General features: G+C 40.6%; 1 protein-coding gene across 1 annotated transcript in view; it reads left to right on the top strand.

Annotated features, from left to right (window-relative positions):
* LOC126243066 (serine/threonine-protein phosphatase 6 regulatory ankyrin repeat subunit C-like) overlaps positions 1–23,070 on the top strand; it is a 293,793-nt gene that overhangs the window by 47,484 nt on the left and 223,239 nt on the right. The window contains exons 2-3 of the mRNA XM_049948136.1: positions 11,537–11,624; positions 11,795–11,992. Of these exons, the coding sequence (XP_049804093.1) occupies positions 11,562–11,624; positions 11,795–11,992 (261 nt within the window). The 5' untranslated portion in view covers positions 11,537–11,561. The remainder of the gene's footprint in view (positions 1–11,536; positions 11,625–11,794; positions 11,993–23,070) is intronic.

Below are 23,070 nucleotides of genomic sequence, written 5' to 3'. Positions count from 1 at the left end.
TAGGCCTACTGTCCTCAAAAATTTTGAAAGAGCACAATTTAGTTTAAGCCTACAATAGACTATAATAGTACTAGTTTATCGTGGTACTCATGAATGTTCAAAATTTCACAATATATCACAATACAAATAGGTACTGATACAATCAATTACAGATTATGCAGAAGAATAGACATAAACAGTAATATTTGTGAATCTAGAACTTTAAATCAACACATGATCTTGTCACAAAATGGAAAATTCCTAAGTCACCTTTTCTAGAACAAAGTGCTCAGATTATCAATGTTGTAAGTCAGGGATGTAGTCTTTCTTCGATACTGTTCAGTTTGTACATCGAAGAGTCAAAGATGGAAATAAGAGAAAAGTTTTGGAATGGGATTAAAATTTTGGGTAAAAGTATGTCAGTGATAAGATTTGCTGATGACATTGCTATCATTGAAAGTGAAGAAGGATTACAAGAGCTGTTGAATGGAAGGAACAGTCTGATAAGTGCAGAATATGGATTGAGGGCGAACCAAAGAAAGTTGAAATTAATTTGAGGAGTAACAAAAATGAGATTAGCAATAAACTTAATTTTTTAGAATTTGGGCATGGTTACACTTCAGCAAAAGTACACATAGGAATCATTTTGCAACTGGATGGAAGCTATTTTCCAGCCCTATCAAATAAACTTAACCTACAAATTGGTGACCACAAGGTAGATGAAATAAAGAAATTCGGCTGCATTGGAAGTAAATGGATGAAGCAAGAAGGACATAAATGCAAACTAACACAGACAAAGGTAATTTCTGGCTAAAGGAGTTCTTCTAGTATCAAGCATCTGCCTTAATTTTAGGAAGAAACTTCTGGAAATCTGAACCAAATTCCTCACATGTCACATCTCAAATACTTTAAATCTCTTCTTTCACAAATTTATCACAGTCCACAATTCATTTAATCATTTCTGCATAAAGTTGTGCTCCAAATGTCAGGACATAGCTATTTATTACTGGTGTTTGCTGATTTGGCCCAAGAAAGTTGACCATCATTAGTCACTCTCACATTAAGTTTCAATGATTGCCATCTCCATCCAGCAAGTTGAAACAGTGGCACAAGCCATGGCCAACAATTGATTATTGGAACACCAGAGGCTCTTATAACAGGTCATGGCAGCAATTTTAAGTCACAACTAATTATGCAGTTGTGTCAGCTTCTGAAAATCCAGAAGTTATGAACAAGTGCATTGCATCCACAAGCTGATGTAGCTCTCATGTATCTTGGAATTGTATGGTACTGCAACAAGTCATCCCAATCATTATGATGACTTAGTATCTTAGAATGAGACTATGTTCATAGCTTACAGAAATGGTGAATTCGTAGATTACATCGTAGGGCCTGCTGATGAGTTTAAAGTGAGTATATTTGAGCTCATTTCTGTTCTGTGCTATGTACCACCTCCTTAGGGACCACAAAGATGAGATTAGACTCATTACAACATGCACAAGGCATTTACAGAGTCATTCCTCCTGTGTTCCATATGAGATTAGGATGTACCACATGCTAACATGTGGTACATGTACCTCTGCTATGCACTTTGTGTTGTTTGCAGTAAATGTACATACGATCATCTTATTTCATATCCCCACTGATTGTTAACATTGTGGTATTTGTATGAATTTACTGATTTCATAATTGTGACTCATTAATATTGTAATACTGTGTTCTTTGATTTTCCTTTCTGTGACGTACACCTTTTTACATTTCTGAATACTTGAAGCAAGATGTCAGCCTTTCCACAAATTTGAAATCTTGCCAAAATCTGAATGAATATTTGTGCAGTTGTTATGGATAGTGCCCAATTACAGATAACAGCATAATCTGCAAAATATCTGAGGTAACTACCAGTACTGCCTGTCAAGTCATTAATATACATAATAAACAGCAAGGGTCCCAAGACACCACATCCCTGGAGCACACCTAAAGATACTTTCATGGAGCTGCATCCAAGATATTATGCTGCATCCTCTTTATGAAAAAATCCTCAATCTAGTCACAGATTTTCTTTGATAACCCTCAAGATTTTACTTTCATAATAAGCATTGGTTTGGTTGTGAGTCAGATTCATTTTTGGAAGTCAAGAAATAATGCATGTATGTGATAGCCTTAGTCTGCAACTAGTGAGAAAGGACTGAGTCTGACTTTCATGACTGATATTTTCAGAATTCCTGCTGGTTGTTTTGGAGGTAGGCTTTCTATTTGAGATGCCTCAAATAGATGGCTACCTACCATAAAGATGAAATGTTAAGTTGCAGGCGGGCACAATTAAAAGATACTTACGCATAAGCTTTCGGCCATGGCCTTCTCTAGAAAAAGAGAACACACACCATTCATTCTCAGAAGGATGCCCACCACATGCACACATGATTGCCAAATCTGACAGCTTGGGCCAGAGTGCAACTAACATTTGGGATGGAAACAGCTGTCCGGAGGGGGCAGGGAAGGGGAAGAGATAGCAGTGTGTGGATGGGGGGAGATAGGAGTGGTGTCTGGTGGAATGCACAGGGACTAGAATGCCACCAGGTGCAGCATCAGGAGGACGTTGTTGGACAGGGAGGTGGGAAAAAAAAGAAGCAAAAAAAAAAAAAAAAAAAAAAGAGAGAGAGAGAGGAGTGGGGAAAGGTGGGTGGGTGTGTTGGCAGTGGGTGGCAGATAAACAGAGTGGAAGATGAGAATGGGTGGGAAATGATAGGACAGAGGGAACGGAAACTGTTGGGTGGAGGTCAGTGGCTGTTCTCCCTGGGAACAGTTGACTGGTAGTCATACCAATGTAAAAAGCTGTGCAATGATTACAGCAGAGCTGGTAAATAACATGGTTGCCTTCACAGGTGGCTCATCCCTGATGGGCTGGGTAAACCTGTGACATGACTGGAATGTGAAATGCTGGGTGTGTGAATTGGGCAGGTCTTGCACCTGAGTCTTCCACTGGGACATGATCCTTGTAGCAAGGGGTTGGGATTAGGAGTGGCATAGAGATGGACTAGGATATTGTGCAGGTAATGAAATACCACTTTTGGAGGGGTGGGAAGTATCTCCGGTAAGATTCCCTCATTTTAGTACATGATGATAAATAATCAAAGCCCTGGTGAAGGATGTGGTTGAGTTGTTCCAGCCTGGGAGGTACTGGGTCACAAACAGGGCACTTCTTTGTGGCTGGCCCTTGGGGATGATGGGAAGATTGGGGATGTGAGGGGAAGTGGCACAGAACAACGGTTTGCAGACTAGATCTGGGGGATAGTGCCTGTCTGTGAAGGCCGTGGTGGGACTCTCAGCATGCTGGGCAAGGGAGTTATTATCACTGCAGGTATGCCATCCCCAGGTGGCCTGGTGTAAGGGAGGGATTTTTTGATGTGAAAAGGATGACAGCAGTTAAATGTAGGTACTGCTGGTGGTTGGCTGGTTTAATGTGGGTAGAGATACAGAGAGGAGGAGACGAACGTACAGGAAGGTGGCAGGTTGAGTTGAGGAGGACCAGATGGGAGAGAAGCTGTTGATGTTGTGAAGGAATGAATTATATCATGACTCTAGCCAAGATAATGAAGATATCAGAAGTGAACCTGAACCAGACTAGGGGTTTGGCATTTTGGGAGGCTTGGAAGATCTTCTCTAGATGGCCCTTAAACAGATTTGCATAGGAGGATACCATGTGTATGCCTATGGCTGGTCTGTGGATTTGTTTGTATACCTTCCCTTCAAAGAAAAAGTAATTGTGGGTTAGGTTAGAGTTAGTAAGGTTTATGAGGAATGAGGTAGTGGCTGTGGAGCCTGAAGGACACTGGGAAAGGTAGTGTTTAATAGTGGTAAGACCATGAGGGATGTTGGTGTATAGGGAGGTAGCATCAACAGTTACCAGTAGGGATTCAGGAGAATAAGGGGTGGGTATGGTGGAAGGAAGTGGTTGATATCTTTGACGTGGGAGGCTAGATTACGGCCAATTGGTTGGAGGTGTTGGTCAAAGAGGGCAGAAATTATTCCAGTGGGTGCACAATAGCCAGCCACAATGGGACATCCAGGATTGTTAGGTTTGTGGATTTTGGGGAGCATTTAGAAGGTGGGTGTGCAGGGTGTCACAGGGGCAAGGAGTGAAATGGAGTCAGGTGAGAGTTTCTTAAAGGGCCTAAGGCTTTAAGCAGGGATTGGAGGTGTGTCTTTTTCTTTTTCTGATGAAGTCTGTGCTGAAATCTTATGTGTGAGTGCCTTTCTAATTGTGCCTGCCTGCCACACACCATCAGGTGGCTTGCGGAGTATGGATGTAGATGTAGATGTAGAACTTAATGTGTCATCTTTATGGCAAGCATCATTCTATTTTTTCCTACAGATGCTGAAAATGGTTAGATTACTCTCGGCTGAGCTGCAGAAAGCAGTTTTTTGACCTTTGTATGCTATCAGTAATAACTTATGGCTATGATACATGAACACTGAGTTCAATATAAGGAAACTCATAGTATTTCAAAGAGGAATGAAAAGATCAAATTTGGGCCGCATGAAGTAATATTGGCAAAAAAATTGTTAGCTTTGCCTAAACCTTCAGAAAAGGCTTCCAGTAATTCTTTTAGCAAGCTAGCTACACTGTCTTTTGCATGGAATGCAGGCACTGACAACACATTGTCCTGAGTGTTAAAGCCAAATGAACCAAAAGAATCAAGACCAAATGTGTTCTCACACTCACATGATTGTAGCACTGTAAAAGTCACTGTTTGCATATGCGAGTGATACATGGCAGGCAATGTACATTTTCCAAGAACGGGAATGTCTTGTGCATAAGCCGTCAATTGCACGCTAGTTTCAGACAGGCGTGGGGAGCCTAACAGTTCACATGTGTGAAAATTAAGCAATGTGATAGAAGTGCCCATGTGCAACTGAAATTTGACCCATTTCCTACAAAGAAGTAATTGAACAAAAAGTTTGTTCGACAGGCGTATCACTGAAGAAACTGCTCACGTACCTGTTTTGCGAACACCTGTTGCATACTTCGAATATACTGCATTAATGACCTGGGCCTTGTGATTAGATTTTTGTGAGTGGGCTGAATTCTTATGTTTGTTCCATTGCAAACATACGGATTTTACATGTCCTTTCCCACCACAAGCATAACACTGAGTCTTTCGGGAAGGGTAGCCTTGGCATTTGTGCCATGAATAACACCGAGGGCAAGACTTAATTCTGTTTGCCTGTGTAGCAAACTGCATCCCTGATGTGGAGCATCGTTTACTTAGCGTGGCTAGCACAAGCTGTCTCTGAATGGGCCGATAATAAACAAGGGACTGAACCTGACAAATAGCAGCTGCTCAAATTTATGAGCCGACAGAGCACCTGAATTGTACTACCTGCTGAAATGATGCATCGGATTGTCTCAAAATCTGTTCTCTGAGTTTGACATCATGTACACTGTACTCGATTGCATCATGCAACATAAAATCTGAATATAAAGCACTGCAAGCACATTTGAATTTGCATTTCTTTGCCATACCTTGAAAATCTGGTAACCACTCACGATAAGTTTGTTCTGGTGTTTTTTTTTTTCAACTAAAAAACTGATACCTAGCTGCTACCACATTCATTTGTTGGTCATAATAGTTATTTAGCGAGTCTACCAGTTGTTCACAAGACAGTTCACTCGGAGTGGCATTTGGAAACAACTTCTGAGTTAATCGGAACACTGCATTTCCTACCGTGGTTAATAGACATGGAAGTTTCGCAGTACCTGGCTTGTTGTGAGCAAGGAGGTGCACTTCAAACTGGGACCACCACTCGAGCCATTCCTCTTCTTGTTCATGAAAATGTCGAAAAGTTGGTATAGCAGCTGTAGTGGGTGCTGCTTGTGCCGTCGGGCGTGCAGCATTGGCTAGTAGCTGCTGCACCATGTTGAGTAGTGCGGATATCTGCAGCATCTGGAACTGAAACATCTGCATTAGCTGTGTTGAATCTAATGCTTGCATCTGTGGCACCTGAGCAGGGGGCGGGATAGGTGGGGTGGGCATTTTGAAAGCAACAAATGCAACAAATAGACAGGGCAGGCAAGCAAAGTGAGGACAAAGGCAAAGAAAATTTCTGCAACACCCACCTGAAAATACTGATTAGCAAAAACAACAAGAAACTGTTACAGCAAATAAATGCCCCTGCAAAGTAAAGACAAGAGAGAATTAAGGTGCCAGCAAACTACAAAAAATTCCGTGGCCTCCAGGCACTGGGTTCGTCGTATAACTCGTCGCCAGTGTGGGGACCTGCCCACTTATCTCTTATAGGGTGCTTAAAGGATGATGCTTTCTTGGATAGCTATACAACAATTCAAGCAAATCACGTTAATGATTTTTATGGCAATAATATAGATTGACAATACTTAACTTTGGTTCTGAAGAACGTGTTGCAAGCGACCGGCGACATGCAAACAGTCAGTGTCCTTCACTATATATGATGTCCATGTAAGCAATTGATACAAGACACAAGTCTCAGTATAACAGTTAGAATGACAGCTCGTCTAATCTGGATCTGCTCTGCTAGTGCCGGTCTTCTACTGTCCCCCAAGGCTGGTAGGAGTGCTGCTTATATTCTCTTCTTGTAGAGGCCACTCCAGTCATGGTGCGGTCCTAGTCAGCATATTATTGGCTGATGTCATCTGAAAGCCTTCTCTGCTCTTGTGTTCTTCATCTTTGTGCCGGCCCTTGTCATTACTCTGGAACAGGTGGGACCTTTGTCTGCATGTAGGATGATTAGGTCAGGATATGTTTTGAGGTAGTGTATGGCTTTTCTTTCTTTTACTAAAGTGTTGGTGTTCTGAGGAAGGGACCTGAGGAATGAAGGTGAGTTTAAGTTGGACGTAAGGAATTCCTGAAAGATGAGCAGTGCGTGGTTAGGTGGGACGGGGGTGGGAGGAGCAGTGTTGGATGGTGGTATGAAATAGAAGAGGCAGGGTTCAACATTAGAATTAGGGTGGTTTGGTTGGAGGAATTGGTGACAAAGAAGTGCTAACATTGCAGGGATCTGGAGGAGAGTAGGTCTTTGTCAAGTCCAGAATTTTTAAATTTGGGTATAGGACTAAATATAACGCATTTGGATAAGTCTTAAACTTCTGTGGAGCTGAAGGTTTTCCTGGAAAGGTCAACAACACTGTTACAAGAATGTTTTGGTTCTGGATTTGGTGGAGAGTTGGTAGGATAGTTTTGGGGGATGTGGCAAGTTGAAAAGGTCAGATAGGCAGGATTTAGCTGCTATGAGGGTGGATGGGTGCTGGAGAGCAAGGGATAGAATTTTGGAGGCATGATGTATGGAGTAGAGATTGCACAATAGCAGTGTCTTGCGGAGGGAGCAGAGGTGGTGCTGTGTTGCCTGTGCCATGGAGATGTGTTTTTGTAGTACCAGGTTTGTGAGGGACAGAGATTGGCAGAATCTGAAAAGGTTGTGGGGATCAAGATGTTACGTATGGTAATATCGAACCCAACATTAAGTATTTGCACGTTTATAATGAATTAACTTTATTTTGATTATGTCGGCACAAACACATCCACTCGAAGACAGAGTTCAGAACACACTGAGATCAACAGTTTTCAAAGAAGTTCGTTCTCAAAGATGAGGCGGTTGACTCTTGCAGTCGGTAACCTCCACAGAGCCCCCACCAGTAGTGCAGAGCATGGTAAGGATGATGAGAGGCATGTGTGTTGATGGCGCAGGTGTGCGTGACCGATCATGTTGTGGCAGGCGCTAGTGTGAGGCGCGATCAGACAGTTTCTCAATGTCTTGGTAGGCACAACCAGAGGAGGGAAGGAGGTGTGGAAGGCATCCCCAGGTTGACCGTGCCATGCTGTTGTTGACATGGTGGGAGCAGAAGGCAGCGGCGTGTCGGTGGAGAGAACATCATTGTGCTGAGGCCGTGCGGCGCTGCGGGGTTTTGATCTGTTCAAAGGCGCGGAGTGCATCGAAGATGGGATGCCATGTATTGCCAAAGTATTTGCTGGCGAGCATCGTGGTAAGTGCAATGTGTCCAGTATCAGTTTGTTATTGGCCATATGACATAAAGGAGCAAGCATGATGTGGCTTAACAGGTTGTGTAAGAGATGCTGGATGAGCAACACTCGCTGTAATGACGGAGTTATAGAGGCGCTTGATTTCGCAGCAGGGGAGAAAACAGCAAGCTGCACATGACTGACCTTGGCGGCGGATGACTTCAGTGTAGACAGAAGCGTCACCTCAGAGTCCTTGGACGGTGAGTGTGTTACAGCAGTAGATGGCAGGATGTTCCAAGCAGAGTTGACAGTGTCAGTGTTTTGATTTGCAAGACAGCCGTGATCGAAGGTTGGGGGTTGTGGCCGTGAGCCTTGCGCATGAGGCATGGCGACGGTGAGAGGTGGTGGAAGGCGGACGTGGTCGGCGAAACCATGGTCAGAGCAGGAAGGCGATGATGTAATGTGAACGTGAAGAAGTCGAATCAGTGGATGAACTACTGGTCCGTGGCGTAGAGGCGACACAATTCGATGGAACTGGAGCTGCGTGTGTGCTGTTGCTGTTGGCTCTGCAGTCGAGTCGTAAGGCTGCAAGCTGCTCGTGCGAAACTGCTGCACGGTCATGTGTCGGAGCAGAAAGATGCTCACTCGTTGAAGCAGAAATGGCAGATGTGTTGGTCATACATTGCGGAGGTAGTGAAGGTGGCGGCAAAGCAAGCAGCGCTGGAATGCAGCTGGTTATGCCATGGTACAGAAACAAAGTGTCTGGAACTACCAAGGAAAGGTGGCAGCGGTGTAAATAAGTTGCTTGTATCACATCAGTAACATAGAATTTCCACTTGAGGCTGCGTGGTGATGACAGTTGTGACATCTGGGACATAGATCCATGTAGCTTGATCATCAGGGTATTAGTTGTAGCTGGTAGTAACGGCAAAGGATCGTCAGCAGTTGGAGGTGGAATAATGACAGGAGCATCTTGTTGCATGTCGTGCTCGGTTGGTGTCGGCTGCAGCATGTGTAACTGATCTTGTACCAAGTTGTATGTCACAATTTGCTCACGTAGCTGTTGTAGTTGTTCAGGCGAAAATGTATGTCGTGAAGCAGTCTGCTGTGTATCACTGAGTAAGATGGGGTCGAAATCAGAATCTGTCTCTATCAAAGGGTAACCTGGCATACAAGACAAGGTCGGCGGCACAGTATTGACATAACAGTTCAAGTAGAAGAGATCGTGTGTGTGATCGCGAATGTGAAACTCAGTACTCGGCGGCAGCAGCAGAGTGAGAACATGTTCATTGCTGTATGAAGCATTGATATGGCTGAAATTGTCTTCTGGGGTGGGTGAACAAGTTGCGGGCACAATTGAGTAGTGAACGACCGGGCGGTAAGCGTGAATAGTGTCGGCGAGTTGTTGACAAGATGCAGGTGCAGTAACCGTGGCAGGATTGTGTGTCGTGCAGCTGTTTGTTTTGACTGGGTCGAGTTCAGTGAGCCAGCAGGTGGCGGCCATGATGACGCTGTCAGTAGCGGTCGAGCAGAGTCGGTGTGGCTCGGGTGCTGTGTAGAGGGAGGCGTGGCATGTCCAGTGTTGCACTGAGAAACAGCCGGCATTGTCGTCGTTGTAATTGGTGCATTGTCGTTGATCGGTAGGATGTCCTTGATGAAATTGTTCCTGTGAGTTCGACCAGGCATGCGATTTAGCCGTAGTTCGGAGTTTGTGCGAACTGGGATTTGCAACATAGTCCCCGTTTGTTGCAGTCCAGTGTTTGGCATGATTGTCCGGTGTCAAAGCACTGCACAAAGTTAATTCATTACACAAAAGCAAGTCAAAATAGTCCAAATTAATCGACAATGGAGTACTGCACTGTCCGGAAGTGAAATTACCAACGCGTTGGGCGGGTTTCGACGGATGACGAGTGTGCCTCGGTCGCATTGTGGATGTCTGATAAGGTGGCGAAAGTTACCAAAAAGCACGATTCACACGAGAGTCAGGAATTTACACACTAATTACACTTCCTGTACACCGCATCCAGATGCGGCGCGATGCGAAGTCAATGGACTTAGAAATCCAACAAAGTGTTGCTGCATTGTTTGTCCATGGCGATGTTCCAGTACACGGTGTTCATGAGCGTTGGGGTCACCAGTGTGGGGATCGAGATGTTACGTACGGTAATATTGAACCCAGCATTAAGCATTCGCTTGTTTATAATGAATTAACTTTATTTTAATCATGTCGGTACAAACACATCCACTCGAAGACAGAGTTCGGAACACACTGAGATCAACAATTTTCATAGAAGTTCATTCTCAAATATGAGGCAGTCGACTCTTGCAGTCGATAACCGCCACAAGGTGTAGGTCATTGTGAAAGGAAGGGTGGGAACCAGAGAAAGGAATCTTTATGGTTAGGCTGTTTGGGAGGATTCCATTGTTTAGGCAGTGTTTGAGCATTAGGATGTGGGATTGGGTAAAGCTTTAAGTAAGTATCTTTTGAATTGTGCCTGTCTACAATTTAACATGTCTTCTTTACAGTAAGTAGCAATCTGTCTTTTCCTACATTGTTAAAAATAAACAATGTAAACTCCAGGTATGAATATCAACAATGTTGGAAAAGACAGATTGCTACTTACCATAAAGAAGAGATGCTAAGTTGCAGACAGGTGCAGTGAAAAGACACTTACATAAAGCTTTTGGTCACAGCCTTCATCAGCTAAAGAGAAATGCACACCATTCATACACACAAGCAAACATACCTCATGCACATGTGAGCGCCAACTCCAGCGTCTGAGGTTGGAATCACCCTAGATGCTGGAGTTGGCAGGCTTGTGTGCATGAACTATGCTTGCTTGTGTGGGTGAATGGTGTGTGTTTCTCTTTTGCTGATGATGGATGTGGCTAAAGCTTTATGTAAGTGTCTTTTAACTGTACCTGTCTGCTACTTAATGTGTCTTCTTTATGGTAAGTAGCAATCTGTCTTTTTGTACATTCTAGATATGCAGTTAACAGTGTTGTTGTGAATCAATCATAAGCCTATTCAAAAATTTTAATTGCCTATGTCTGACTTGGTTCAGCTTAGGCTTCTTATTAACATACCTGTGTTATCAGTAAGCTTTAGTCTCCCAGCTTCTTTCTGTATTACTAATTTTGTAATAACAGAGTATTTTTTAATTCCTGTTTTCCAGTTTTTTTAAAAACACATTTTAGACTTTATTCTATAACAATAATGATCCTTGAGTCATTGATCTTTTGCAAATATGACAGTTATTTTGCATATATTTGTAATGATGTGGTTTAGTATTGATACTGAAATGTTGTCTTTTTGTTTAGTATTTACATTCTGAGCTATCTTTTCCTATTACCTAAGTGACTTACTTGTATATATTATTTTCACTGCTTGTAGAACTGTCATAATCAGTGCTTGCACCCTGTGAAGCTACAGGCAGAAATATCTATTTCCCTGTCTGAAGAGAGAAACATTTACAGTTTACGTTGTTCTACAAAAGTACTTTATGTGATTTGATAACTGAATTTTTCATAAACTACATTGCAATATTTTCTATTTAATTCAGGCACATACAATTGTAGGAGATAAAGATGGGTTGGAAAGAACAGATTCAGTGTGATCTGAAAACAGCAGTACGCTCAGGAGATATTGAGGTCAGTATTTAATATTTTTAGTAGCTTGTATTTGTAATTGTAATAATGTTGCAAATTGCAATATTATATGACTTTTAAGTCTGAATAATTGACTATTAACTAATCTGAATACTGGGTTTGAAATGCTGATGTTTGTTTAATTTAGTTTTTTTCCATATTTTTTAATGCAGGCTCTGAGAGAATTGATCAGAAAAGGAGGTGACAAGATATGTAAAAATTGTGACACCTACTCTATCATAATGGATGCAGGTGAAGATATGGAAGTTATTAGGTTACTGGTAGAAGAATTTCATCTTCCACTGGAAGACACTGATAATTTTGGCCAGACAGTTCTCATGAACCTAACATCACAATATGGGAAGCTGAAAGTGAGTTGTGTAAATAAAAATAATGTAATTGTCTTAAATTATGCATAATTACTTCATGTTTTCTTTTTCATTGTAAATTGGAGCATAATGGATGCTGTCAGTCTGCCTTCTTGTTCATGATCACAGTATTTCACACAACCTTCCAGATTCTACATCCACATCGACATCTACATCTATATTCCGCAAGCCACATTTCAGTGTGGCAGACGATACATCTGGTAGCGCTGTTGTTTCCCACCTTCTGTGATCCATTCATGAGTGGTGCATGGGGAGAATGACTACACAGGGTGTCCCAGGAGGAAAGGGCAGTATTCAGGAATTTGACGGGAATGACCATTCAAAGCAAAATAGTCTAGTAAATATGGACTCTTAAGTGCATATCTCAAGAGCTATGAGCATTTGTTCCTCTTCAGTACTGTGGAATATATCTGTTCTACTGAACAACTGCTCGTAGCTCTTAAGGTATACACTTCAGAGCCCATGTTTACTAGACAATTTTTTCATGTTTTAGCCCATACTACCTTCTTCCAAAATGTGGAAAGCAAAGATCTGGCACTGGAAAAGATTTGTCTCTCAGTATTGAAGGTGTAGAGTGCTTATAGCTCTTAAGGTGCACATTTTATAGCCTATATTTAACAAACTTTTTGCTTTGAATGATCATTTCTCTCATACCCCTGAATATTGACCATTCCTCTAGGGAAACTCTGTTCATTAAGAACAGAATTGGGCCCACTGCGCTACCCTGAAAAACATGTAAATTTATATGTTTCTTGTCTGACAGTTGTTTTATTAAAATGTATCAGCAGCAGATGTGTGAATTATCCCTTCCTTTTGAACTGTGTTTTCCAGGTAAGACTCGAACCACTTGTTCACTGTTCCTTTTACACCTAGTGCTTCTACCTTGTTTAACAGGATTTCATAGTTAACATTGTCAAAAGCTTGGACAAATTTAAGAATATGCCTATAACACTGTTATCCTTGTCAAAAGATTCAAGTACCATTTTTGTAATCTTTGAAATGGCCATTGTTGCACTTCTACTTTGGAAATGGAATTATGCTTCATTAAAAAGGTTGTATTTATTCGTGTAACTCATTAGTCTATTTTTCATGATAAATGCAGTTACTGATGAGAATAGTGAAACCGACCTGTAGTTTTTGATACTTTCTGTATTATCCTTCTTTAGTAAGGGCACAACTCGTGCATGCTTTGGGTACTCTGGGAAAGTGCCTGAACTGAAGGACTCATTTATTAGGTTTGATACTGGGTTTGTGTAATCTATATCTAGCCCTTCAGAACAGAGAGTGGAACAGTATCTATACCTGCTGGCTTCTTATATTGTTAATTTCTATATTGTCCTACTGACGTCAACATCTCTTATGGAAACATCATCAGTGCACTTGCTGTGTTAGTCATTATGGGTTTTAGGTAGATTTTGCTGAAATGTTTCCACAGTAATAGACTAATAGTCATTTACAAAATTTGTCAGTTGCTGAGGATCTTCTATTATTCTACCCCTCTCTCTGATTTGCATGTTATAATACCCATGTTTACCTTTTCCAGTTTCTTGTTTTATGACATCCCACACAACTTTGGTTGTATTTTCTGCCTTAAATATTATTTTGTCAGTGAATTTATTTGAGGAATTCGTGTGTCTTTGATGACTTTTCAATACATTCAAATAGCCATTTATTTTCCTTAGCTGCTGCTGTAGAAGTGGCTACTTTTGGAAATGTCTCCTCAAAGATTATTTTAACCCTTCAAGTGACAGTGGTAAATACATAAACCACTGGTAAACAACAAGAATTACCATGTATGATTCACATTCGGGAGGATGATGGTTCAATCCCACATCCGACCATCCTGATTTAGGTTTTCTGTGATTTCCCTAAATCACTCCAGGTAAATGCCGGGATGGTTCCTTTGAAGGGGCACGACCGACTTCCTTCCCTAACCTGATGAGACCAATGACCTCACTGTTTGGTCTCTTCCCCCAAACAATCCAATCCAATCCATGTATGATTCTTTTTCTTGTAATTCATATGTATGAATATTTATCACCATATACCTTATGGGGAACTTGATTTGATTTAATTTTCTTTGCACAGGGAGACAAAAACAACAGTGGTCATAGCACATTATTGGATGGGTTGAAACTGAGTTTATTGTGTATTTTACTCTGTGTGATTCTAGTAAAGCCAACCAGTACCCTTACAGAGTAATAGGAGACCCTTTACTAGTTCCTTATTAGACATAATTTCTTCAGGACTTAATGATCCAACTATTATGTGTCTTTTGATGTTGAACACTTTGCATTGGAAGATTAGGGGGTTCAGTTTTATCTCCTTTACCACATAGTCTACACTTAGGGGCTTCCTTCTCTATACCCATCATATGCAGGTGTTTCTTAAAGTACTGTGGCCAGTCATTAGACCTGCTATGAGTTTAATCTGTCTCCTGTTCCAGTTCAGCATTATAGAACTTCTCTTGAAACATGGCTTTGGCATTAGAACGTTGCCATGTTATGTTTTTGGATCATAGTCCAATATTCTACATGTTTCCTCCTCATCCAGCTATGTAGTTTTGATTTTACCATCACATTGGTGATGTTTTGGGCAGGTTCCGGTCCAATAAATGGAGTCATCACATCTCTCTGTGTCAGCCTATGTTTGTCCATTGCTGTTCATTCTTGAGTGACCAGGGACCCATAGCAGTTTTACCCTGTTGCTTTCCCTTGGTCTCACAAGGGGCTGATAGAGAGTTCAGAGCTGCTAGCTGTCTGATTAAATGTAGATGCTACAATTCTTGCAGCCTTATGATCTTGTGTTCTTTTTGACCCATCAGTAAACCAGACTGTGTCTCCTGAATGGTGCAATGGTTCATTCTTTCACTGCTTCCTTCCTTCAATTGTTAAATTGAAAGATTTATCAAAGAAGCTGGAAGTAATTGTATATTCAGCTGATATTTTCCTGACCATTATTATATTTATCACACACCGTATATTGGTGTGAGATTCAGGATCGAGTTATTTCTGGTTTTTAATGTGCATGCCCCTGCTGCTGCCTCCATTGCAGCCCAAAGGTGTAGTGGGAGCATGTCCAGCATGGTCTCCACCCCATCAGTAAGTGTGTTACTAATTCCCCTTGTTATGGCTAAGCAGGCCAATCTGCACATTGCCAGGCACCTTAGCAGCCACCTTCTGTTCTACTTTATTTCATCATAATTTAGCCCCGTAAATTATCATAGGTCTTATTACAGTGGTGTATATCCAGTATGCACTTTTGAGCTTTAGATCCCAGTTTTTATCACAGCCTCTTCTAGTGCTCATAAGTGTACCTTTTGCCTTGGAATGTATATTGTTTATGTGAGAGATCAATGATAGTTTCACATCCAGGATTACCCCTAGACACTTCACTACCAACTCTAGTGGTAGAGTTTCATAGAAAATATATATACGAAGACAGTAACTTGTTCTCGAAAGAACAGTTACTGTTGATGACCGTGCAGCTTTTCCCTGGAATAAATGATGAATAACTGAAATCCTCAGCTGCCAACAGGTGTTGTTGATATACCTCAATGTGGACAGCTGAGGTTTTCCTTGCGGGCACGCATCTCATTCATCATGGTGGCTTTTATCTTTCTTCTACTCAGCATGGCCTTAATTCACCTGGCTATGGTGGTCTCAGTACCATGCCCTTCAGCAGCTTTAACCATGGATTTTTAGGATGTACTGCTAAAGAACCCCTTGTTATCCAGGAAGATGCAGAGAGCAATTTCCTGAAAGTGTAGAGTTTTTACTACCTTCACAACAAGTTGGTAAAGTGCTGTTTCACATGATTTGCCTAACCTGTTTTCCTTAAAGTGCATATTAACCAGTTTTCTAATGTGTTTCGAAGAAAGGAAGAGATACTGATTGGTCTCATATCCTTAGCCTTGGTATCATAAATTCTCCCTGTCTTTGGAATGAAAAGAATTCTCACTGTTCTCCAAACATTAGGAATGATTCCTACTGCTAGACTGATGCTAAACAGTGTATGCAGGTATCTAATTAATTCCTCTCCTGCTTGTTCAAGTAGAGTTGGGAAGATTCCATCTGGGCTTGGCGACTTGAACGGTTGAAACATTTCCCATTGCACACTGTATTTTTCTCAAATTGACACATTCTCTGGTAGATTTCCAGTTCTCCATTTGATTATCTGAAAAAAAAAAAAAAAAAAAAAGCCTCTCAGTGACTGACTCTTAGTCTGTGTTATCTGCCAGAGGGCATTGAGGGAAGTGAGTCTTGAGGAGCATATCCAGTATCTCACTCACTGTCCTTGTATACCCACCATCCTTCTTCCTTAGAGTACCTCCTGGATCAGTTGGTATTCTAGTGAGAACCACCTGAACAAGCTCCACTTGCTGGAAGGCTATGTTGACCATTGGATATCCCCATTTGATAATGGCCATCCAAAAAACCAAGACTGCAGTATTAAAGGTCTGTTTCCCTATTTTTTGCCTCAACTTTTTCTGTATCTGATTATCTTCGGAAGTGGTGGTGTTAGCCTCTTCCCCCATGACCACATAAATAATTGTTAGTTTCTCGTAATTTATGTTTTTCATCATGTCTGTGCCACAACAGTGTCATGGTTTGTTCTTCCACTGCTCCCTTCTTCCAGTTGTCACACTGAAAGTTTTATTAAAGAAGCTAGAAGGTACTGTGCAATCACATGGTGGCTTCTCCCATCATGCACTGCTGTTTGCAGTCTGGCCTCAGCAGCCAGAGAGTGGTCATGTGTGTATGAGTTGCATTAGTGTGAATGTGTGTATGTGTATGTGTATGTTGTCTATTTCCAATGAAGGCCTTGTTGGCCGAAAGCTTACTTTCTGACAGTTATTTTGTTTTGCCTATCCATGACTCAGCATATCCATTATATGGTGAGTAGCAGCTACCCCTTATAATATTGCCATATTCCATTCTGAATTTCCATTGTTTGATATATTCAATTTAGTTATGATTACTACCCTTATAAGTCAAAAGGCTATAGGTGGCAGTAAAAAAAAAGTGAGGCAATACTGACCTTACGACTTATCTTAGAAGAAAGATTAAGGAAAGGCAAACCTACGTTTCTAGCATTTGTAGACTCAGAGAAAGCTTTTGACAATGTTGACTGGAATACTCTCTTTCAAATTCTAAAGGTGGCAGGGTTAAAATACAGGGATCAAAAGGCTATTTACAATTTGTACAGAAACCAGATGGCAGTTATAAGAGTCGAGGGATGTGAAAGGGAAGCAGTGGTTGGGAAGGGAGTGAGACAGGGTTGTAGCCTCTCCCCGATGTTATTCAATCTGTATATTGAGCAAGCAGTAAAGGAAACAAAAGAAATATTCGGAGTAGGTATTAAAATCCATGGAGAAGAAATAATAACTTTGAGGTTCGCCGGTGACATTGTAATTCTGTCAGAGACAGCAAAGGACTTGGAAGAGCAGTTGAGTGGAATGGACAGTGTCTTGAAAGGTGGGTATAAGATGAACATCAACAAAAGCAAAAACGAGGATAATGGAATGTAGTCGAATTAAGTCTGGTGATACTGAGGGAATTAGATTAGGAAATGAGACACTTAAAGTAGTAAAGGAGTTTTGCTATTTGGGGAGCAAAATAACTGATGATGGTCGAAGTAGAGAGGATATAAAATGTAGACTGGCAATGGCAAGGAAAACGTTTCTGAAGAAGAGAAATTTGTTAACATTGAGTATAGATTTAAGTGTCAGGAAGTCGTTTCTCAAAGTATTTGTATGGAGTGTAGCCATGTATGGAAGTGAAATGTGGACGATAAATAGTTTGGATAAGAAGAGAAAGAAGCTTTCGAAATGTGGTGCTACAGAAGAATGCTGAAGATTAGATGGGTAGATCACATAACTAATAGAATTGGGGAGAAGAGGAGTTTGTCGCACAACTTGACAAGAAGAAGGGACCGGTTGGTAGAACATGTTCTGAGGCATCAGGGGATCACAAATTTAGCATTGGAGGGCAGCGTGGAAGGTAAAAATCGTAGAGGGAGACCAAGAGATGAATACACTAAGCAGATTCAGAAGGATGTAGGTTGCAGTAAGTACTGGGAGATGAAGAAGGTTGCACAGGATAGAGTAGCATGGAGAGCTGCATGAAACCAGTCTCAGGACTGAAGACCACTACAAAAACAACAACAAAAAAGTGAGTGTATGGGATAATTTAGTATGAAAGTGTATGAAAATAGTTCTACACCTACATCTATGTGATCACTCTGCTATTCTCAGTTAAGTGCCTGACAGAGAATTCATCGAACCACCTCTGAGCTACTTCTCTACTGTTCCACTCTTGAACAGGACTCGGGAAAAATGAACACTTAAATCTTTCCGTGTAAGCTCTGATTTATCTTATTTTATTATGGTAATCATTTGTCCCTAGGTGGGTGCAACAAAATATTTTCACACTTTGAGGAGAAAGTTCATGACTGAAATTTCGTGACAATTGTGATCATGCAGTGAAAAATGCCTCTGTTTGAATGACTGCCAGCCCAATTCGTGTATTATATCCAAGGCACTCTCTCCACTGTTTCAAAATAGTAGAAAACAAGCTGTCCTTCTTTGAACTTTTTCTATGTTCTCAGTCAGCCCTATCTGATGCAGACCCATGTCTCACAACAGTCCTCCAGAAGAGGGCGGACAGGCATAGTGTAAGCAGTCTCTTTAGTAAACATGTTATATTTTCTAAGTGTTTTGCCAGTAAATCACAGTCTTTGGTTTGCTTTCCCCATAAAAATATCTATGTGATTTTTCCAATTTAAGTTATTCATAACTGTAATCAATAAGTATTTAGTTGAGTTTACAGCCTTTAGACTTGTGTGATGTATCATGTAACTGAAATTTAGCAGATTCTTTCTAGTGCTCATGCAAATGATTTCTCATTTTTCATGCCACTTTTTTGCACCATACAGATATCTTGTCTAAATCATTTTGCAATTTTTTTGACCATCTTATGACTTTACATGATTGTAAATGACAGTATCATCTGCAAGTAATCCAAGGGGAGTCAGATTGTCTCCTAAATCATTTATGTAGATCAGGAACAACAGAGTGCCTGTAACACTACCTTGGGGAATGCCAAATGTTACTTGTATTTTACTTGATGACTTTCCATCAATTATTAAAACCTGACACACAACTGAGACGATAATATATAGGCATGCAATTAATTAGAAGTCACTTGTGAGGAATAGTATCAAAAGTCTTTTGGAGACGTAAAAATATGATATAAATTTTGTGCCCCCTATCAATAGCACTCACTACTTTGTGAGCATAAAGAGCTAGTAGTGTTTCACTATTACAATATTTGCTGTATATGTGTTGGCTGTTTGTCAATAAATCATTTTCTTTGAGGCGATTCATAATGTTTGAGCACAGTGTTTGTTCCAAAATCCCTCTGCAAATCGACGTTAGTGATATGGGTCTGTAATTCATTGGAATACTCCTATTTCCTTTCTTGGATATTGGTGTTACTTGTGCAACTTTCCAGTCTTTCGGCGCAGGTCTTCCTATGAGGGAGTGGTTGCATATGATTGCTAAGTGTGGAGCAACTGTATCAGAATACTCTGAAAGGAACCTGACTGGTATACAATCTGGTCTGCAAGCCTAGCCTTTTGTAAGTGTTTTAAGCTGCTTCACTATGGCAAAGATATCTTCCTCTAAGCTAATCATGTTGGCAGATGTTCTTGGTCGAATCCTGGAGTATTTACTTTGTCTTTGTTTCTGATGGAATTTTGACAAACCATGTTTAGTAACTCTGTTTGAGTGCGACTGTCATCAACAACATCACCATTGTTATCATGCAGTGAAGTTATTGGTTGCATCCTGTCATTGGCACTTTATATACAACCAGAACCTCTTTGGGTCATCTGCCAAATTTCGAGACAGAGTTTCATTGTGGAAACTATTAAAAGCATCTCACATTGAAATTCATGCTAAATTCAAGCTTGTGTAAAACTTCATCAATTTTGAGGTGTTTGCATTCTTTTAAATTTGGCACACTTTTTTCATTTCTTCTGGAATAGTGTTCTGACCTGTTTTGTGTACCATGGAGAATCAGTAACATCCCTCGTTATTTTTATTTGGTATATATCTCTCAATCACCATTGATACTATTTCTTTGAATTTAAACCACATGTGCCGTGCACATACATAGTCAGATTGAAAGGAGTGGATATTGTCTCTTAGGGAGTCCAGCTACAACAACCTTGTGGTCACTAATCCCTGTATCTGTCCTCATGCTACTTATTTGATCAGGATTATTCATTGCTAAGTGGTCAAGCATGTTTTGTCAACCATTTACTTTTCACAATATAAAGAAGATTGAAAAACATTATAGCAAAACAACATCATCTAGCTTCCTGGAAAAATAGGAGGGTGTCTTCCCAGAGTGATCAAAATTAGGAACAGAAAAAAATTATATATTGCACTTATAAGAGAAGCTGATGTGGAAGGTACAGATAGTCAAATTACCAACAAAAACATGGGTTAGCTTATGAAACTTCTTCGACAGAAACCTAGAATTTTTTCGTGCTTATCTGTGTGTGCCTGTCTTTTCTGCTGCTTGGTAAGCACAAACTGTTCTGCCTTTTGATTGCAGTCATGGGAATTTTCTTTACAGCCATTTCTTACATGATGTATTATCACTAGATGTACCCGGTTTATTAATAGCAGCATGAGATATTGTTTAAAATCTCAGTCCCTATGCAGACTGATAAAATAGGTCCACATTGAATAACAAAGTGAGAAATTAAAATATGACAGTTAACTCTAATATAGTGTCATGAATGTTAATTGTAGAATCCTATTTTAAAATTAATGAAACTGCAATTTTTTTTATTGAAATTGTGCCTATTTCCTTGCCTGTACCCTATGAAAATTTGGACTTAATATAATTAGTTTTCCAAGGTACTGGGTATGGAACGTTATAAAATGAATTTTTCAGTCTGAAGTAGATCGTGCACTGATATGAAATATCCTGGGTGATTGAAACACTGTGCTGGACTGAGACTTAAATTCAGAACCTTTGCCTTTCACAGGCTTTTGGATCACAGTGGACTTTTTTGCTTCCCATACTTGTTACTCGGGAACAATGACATGGGGTGCAGGGGAAGTGAAATATTTAAGACATATTAATGCATTATTAAAAAGCATAGTGAAAATCATAGACATGTAAACAACATACTTGATCTTAGAGCACTAGGTAAAGCTAACATTGCAATGAAACAATACTATGAGAAGGAAAGTGGAATGCTATTAAGTCACACCTATCATGACGACATAGTGAAAAAAAAAAAAATCTGTCAATTTTTGGAATATTGCAGCACAGTGATAAAATTTTGCACAAGCCACCATTGCTTTTCCGTAGTTACCCCTTTTCCTACACCAGTCCTTTTCCTTCGTCCATCTTCCTATCCCTTGAACCCTTCTGCCAAAAGAAGGAACCACTGGTTCCAAAAGCTTGCACATTTCCTTAACTTTTGTATGTTTTTTCTCCAGCTGCTGCTGTTTGGTCAGTAAATTTTTTATATACCAAATTGTATTGTATGGAGTACGTATATAGATGTGGATATTGTAGTGCGGGAATGTTTCCTTACCTTACTTGCAATTTGATTACAAAATAGGATAGCAAGGCATGATAGGTGCTGCACAAAGAAAACGTTCACATGTGGTGAAGGAACACACCTAATTACCGACTATTCAACTACAAAGAACACATGAGATAGTCTCAAAATTCATAAGTTCTGGACAAAGTCATTTGCTGACATCTGGAAAGATGTGTGGTGCAGTAGAAAAGGTGGACGCCAAGCAAGGTGGCAGTCTCGTCCCCAAGTTTGAGCAACACAACAATATTCTGATGTGAGGCACGGAATTAATTTAACAGAAGATGTGGCATGAAACATCATTTACATGCCCAGCTGCATGGCAGGAGTAGAGACAATGTGATGCGGGTGTCTCTCAAAATTCCACAGTATGCGTCGCCACATGGCTTGACCATAGCAGTGTTGGTGCAGAGCAGGATGTTGACACCGTGAGGAGAATATGGAAACTGGTCAAGGCTAGGTCAATGGGAATCTCGCTATGAACCACGCTGTTGATCTCTACTGGTAGCCAGCAAATGTAGTGCAGAAACAACAAAACAAACATGCCAAATTCAAACAGACACAGAATCCCCAAGATTGGCGATCTTTTACAGAAGCTCGAAATTTAGCGCGGACTTCAATGCGAGATGCCTATAACAGTTCCCACAACAAAATGTTGTCTTGAAACCTGGCAGAAAATCCAAAGAGATTCTGGTCATATGTGAAGTATGTTAGCGGCAAGAAACAATCGATGCCTTCTCTGTGCGATAGCAATGGAAATACTATCAAAGACAGTGCTGCCAAAGCAGAGTTACTAAACACAGTCTTCCAAAATGCCTTCTCAAAAGAAGACAAAATAAATATTGCAGAACTCGAATCAAGAACAGCTGCCAACATGAGTAACGTAGAAGTAAATGTCCTCTGAGTACTGAAGCAACTTAAATCACTTAATAAAAGCAAGTCTTCTGGTCCAGACTGTATACCAAAGGTTCATTTCGGAGTATGCTGATGCATTAGCTCCATACTTAACAATCATATACGACCGTTCGCTCGACGAAAGATCCGTACCCGAAGACTGGAAAGTTGCAGAGGTCACACAAATAGTCAAGAAAGGTAGTATGAGTAATCCACTTAATTACAGGCCCATATCATTAATGTCGATATGTAGCAGGATTTTAGAACATATATTGTGTTCGAACATAATGAATTACCTCGAAGATAATGGTCTATTGATACACAGTCAACATGGGTTTAGAAAACATCGTTCCTGTGAAACACAACTAGCTCTTTATTCACATGAAGTGTTGAGTGCTATTGACAAAGGACCTCAGATTGATTCCATATTTCTGGAAGGCTTTTGACACTGTACCACGCAAGTGACTTGTAGTGAAATTGTGTGCTAATGGAATATCATCTCAGTTATGTGATTGGATTTGTGATTTCCTGTCAGAGAG

Source organism: Schistocerca nitens, chromosome 1 (assembly GCF_023898315.1).
Source record: "Schistocerca nitens isolate TAMUIC-IGC-003100 chromosome 1, iqSchNite1.1, whole genome shotgun sequence".
Taxonomy (NCBI): domain Eukaryota; kingdom Metazoa; phylum Arthropoda; class Insecta; order Orthoptera; family Acrididae; genus Schistocerca; species Schistocerca nitens.
The sequence above is the reverse complement of the archived record's forward strand: the minus strand, read 5'-3'. Positions and strand labels throughout refer to the sequence as shown.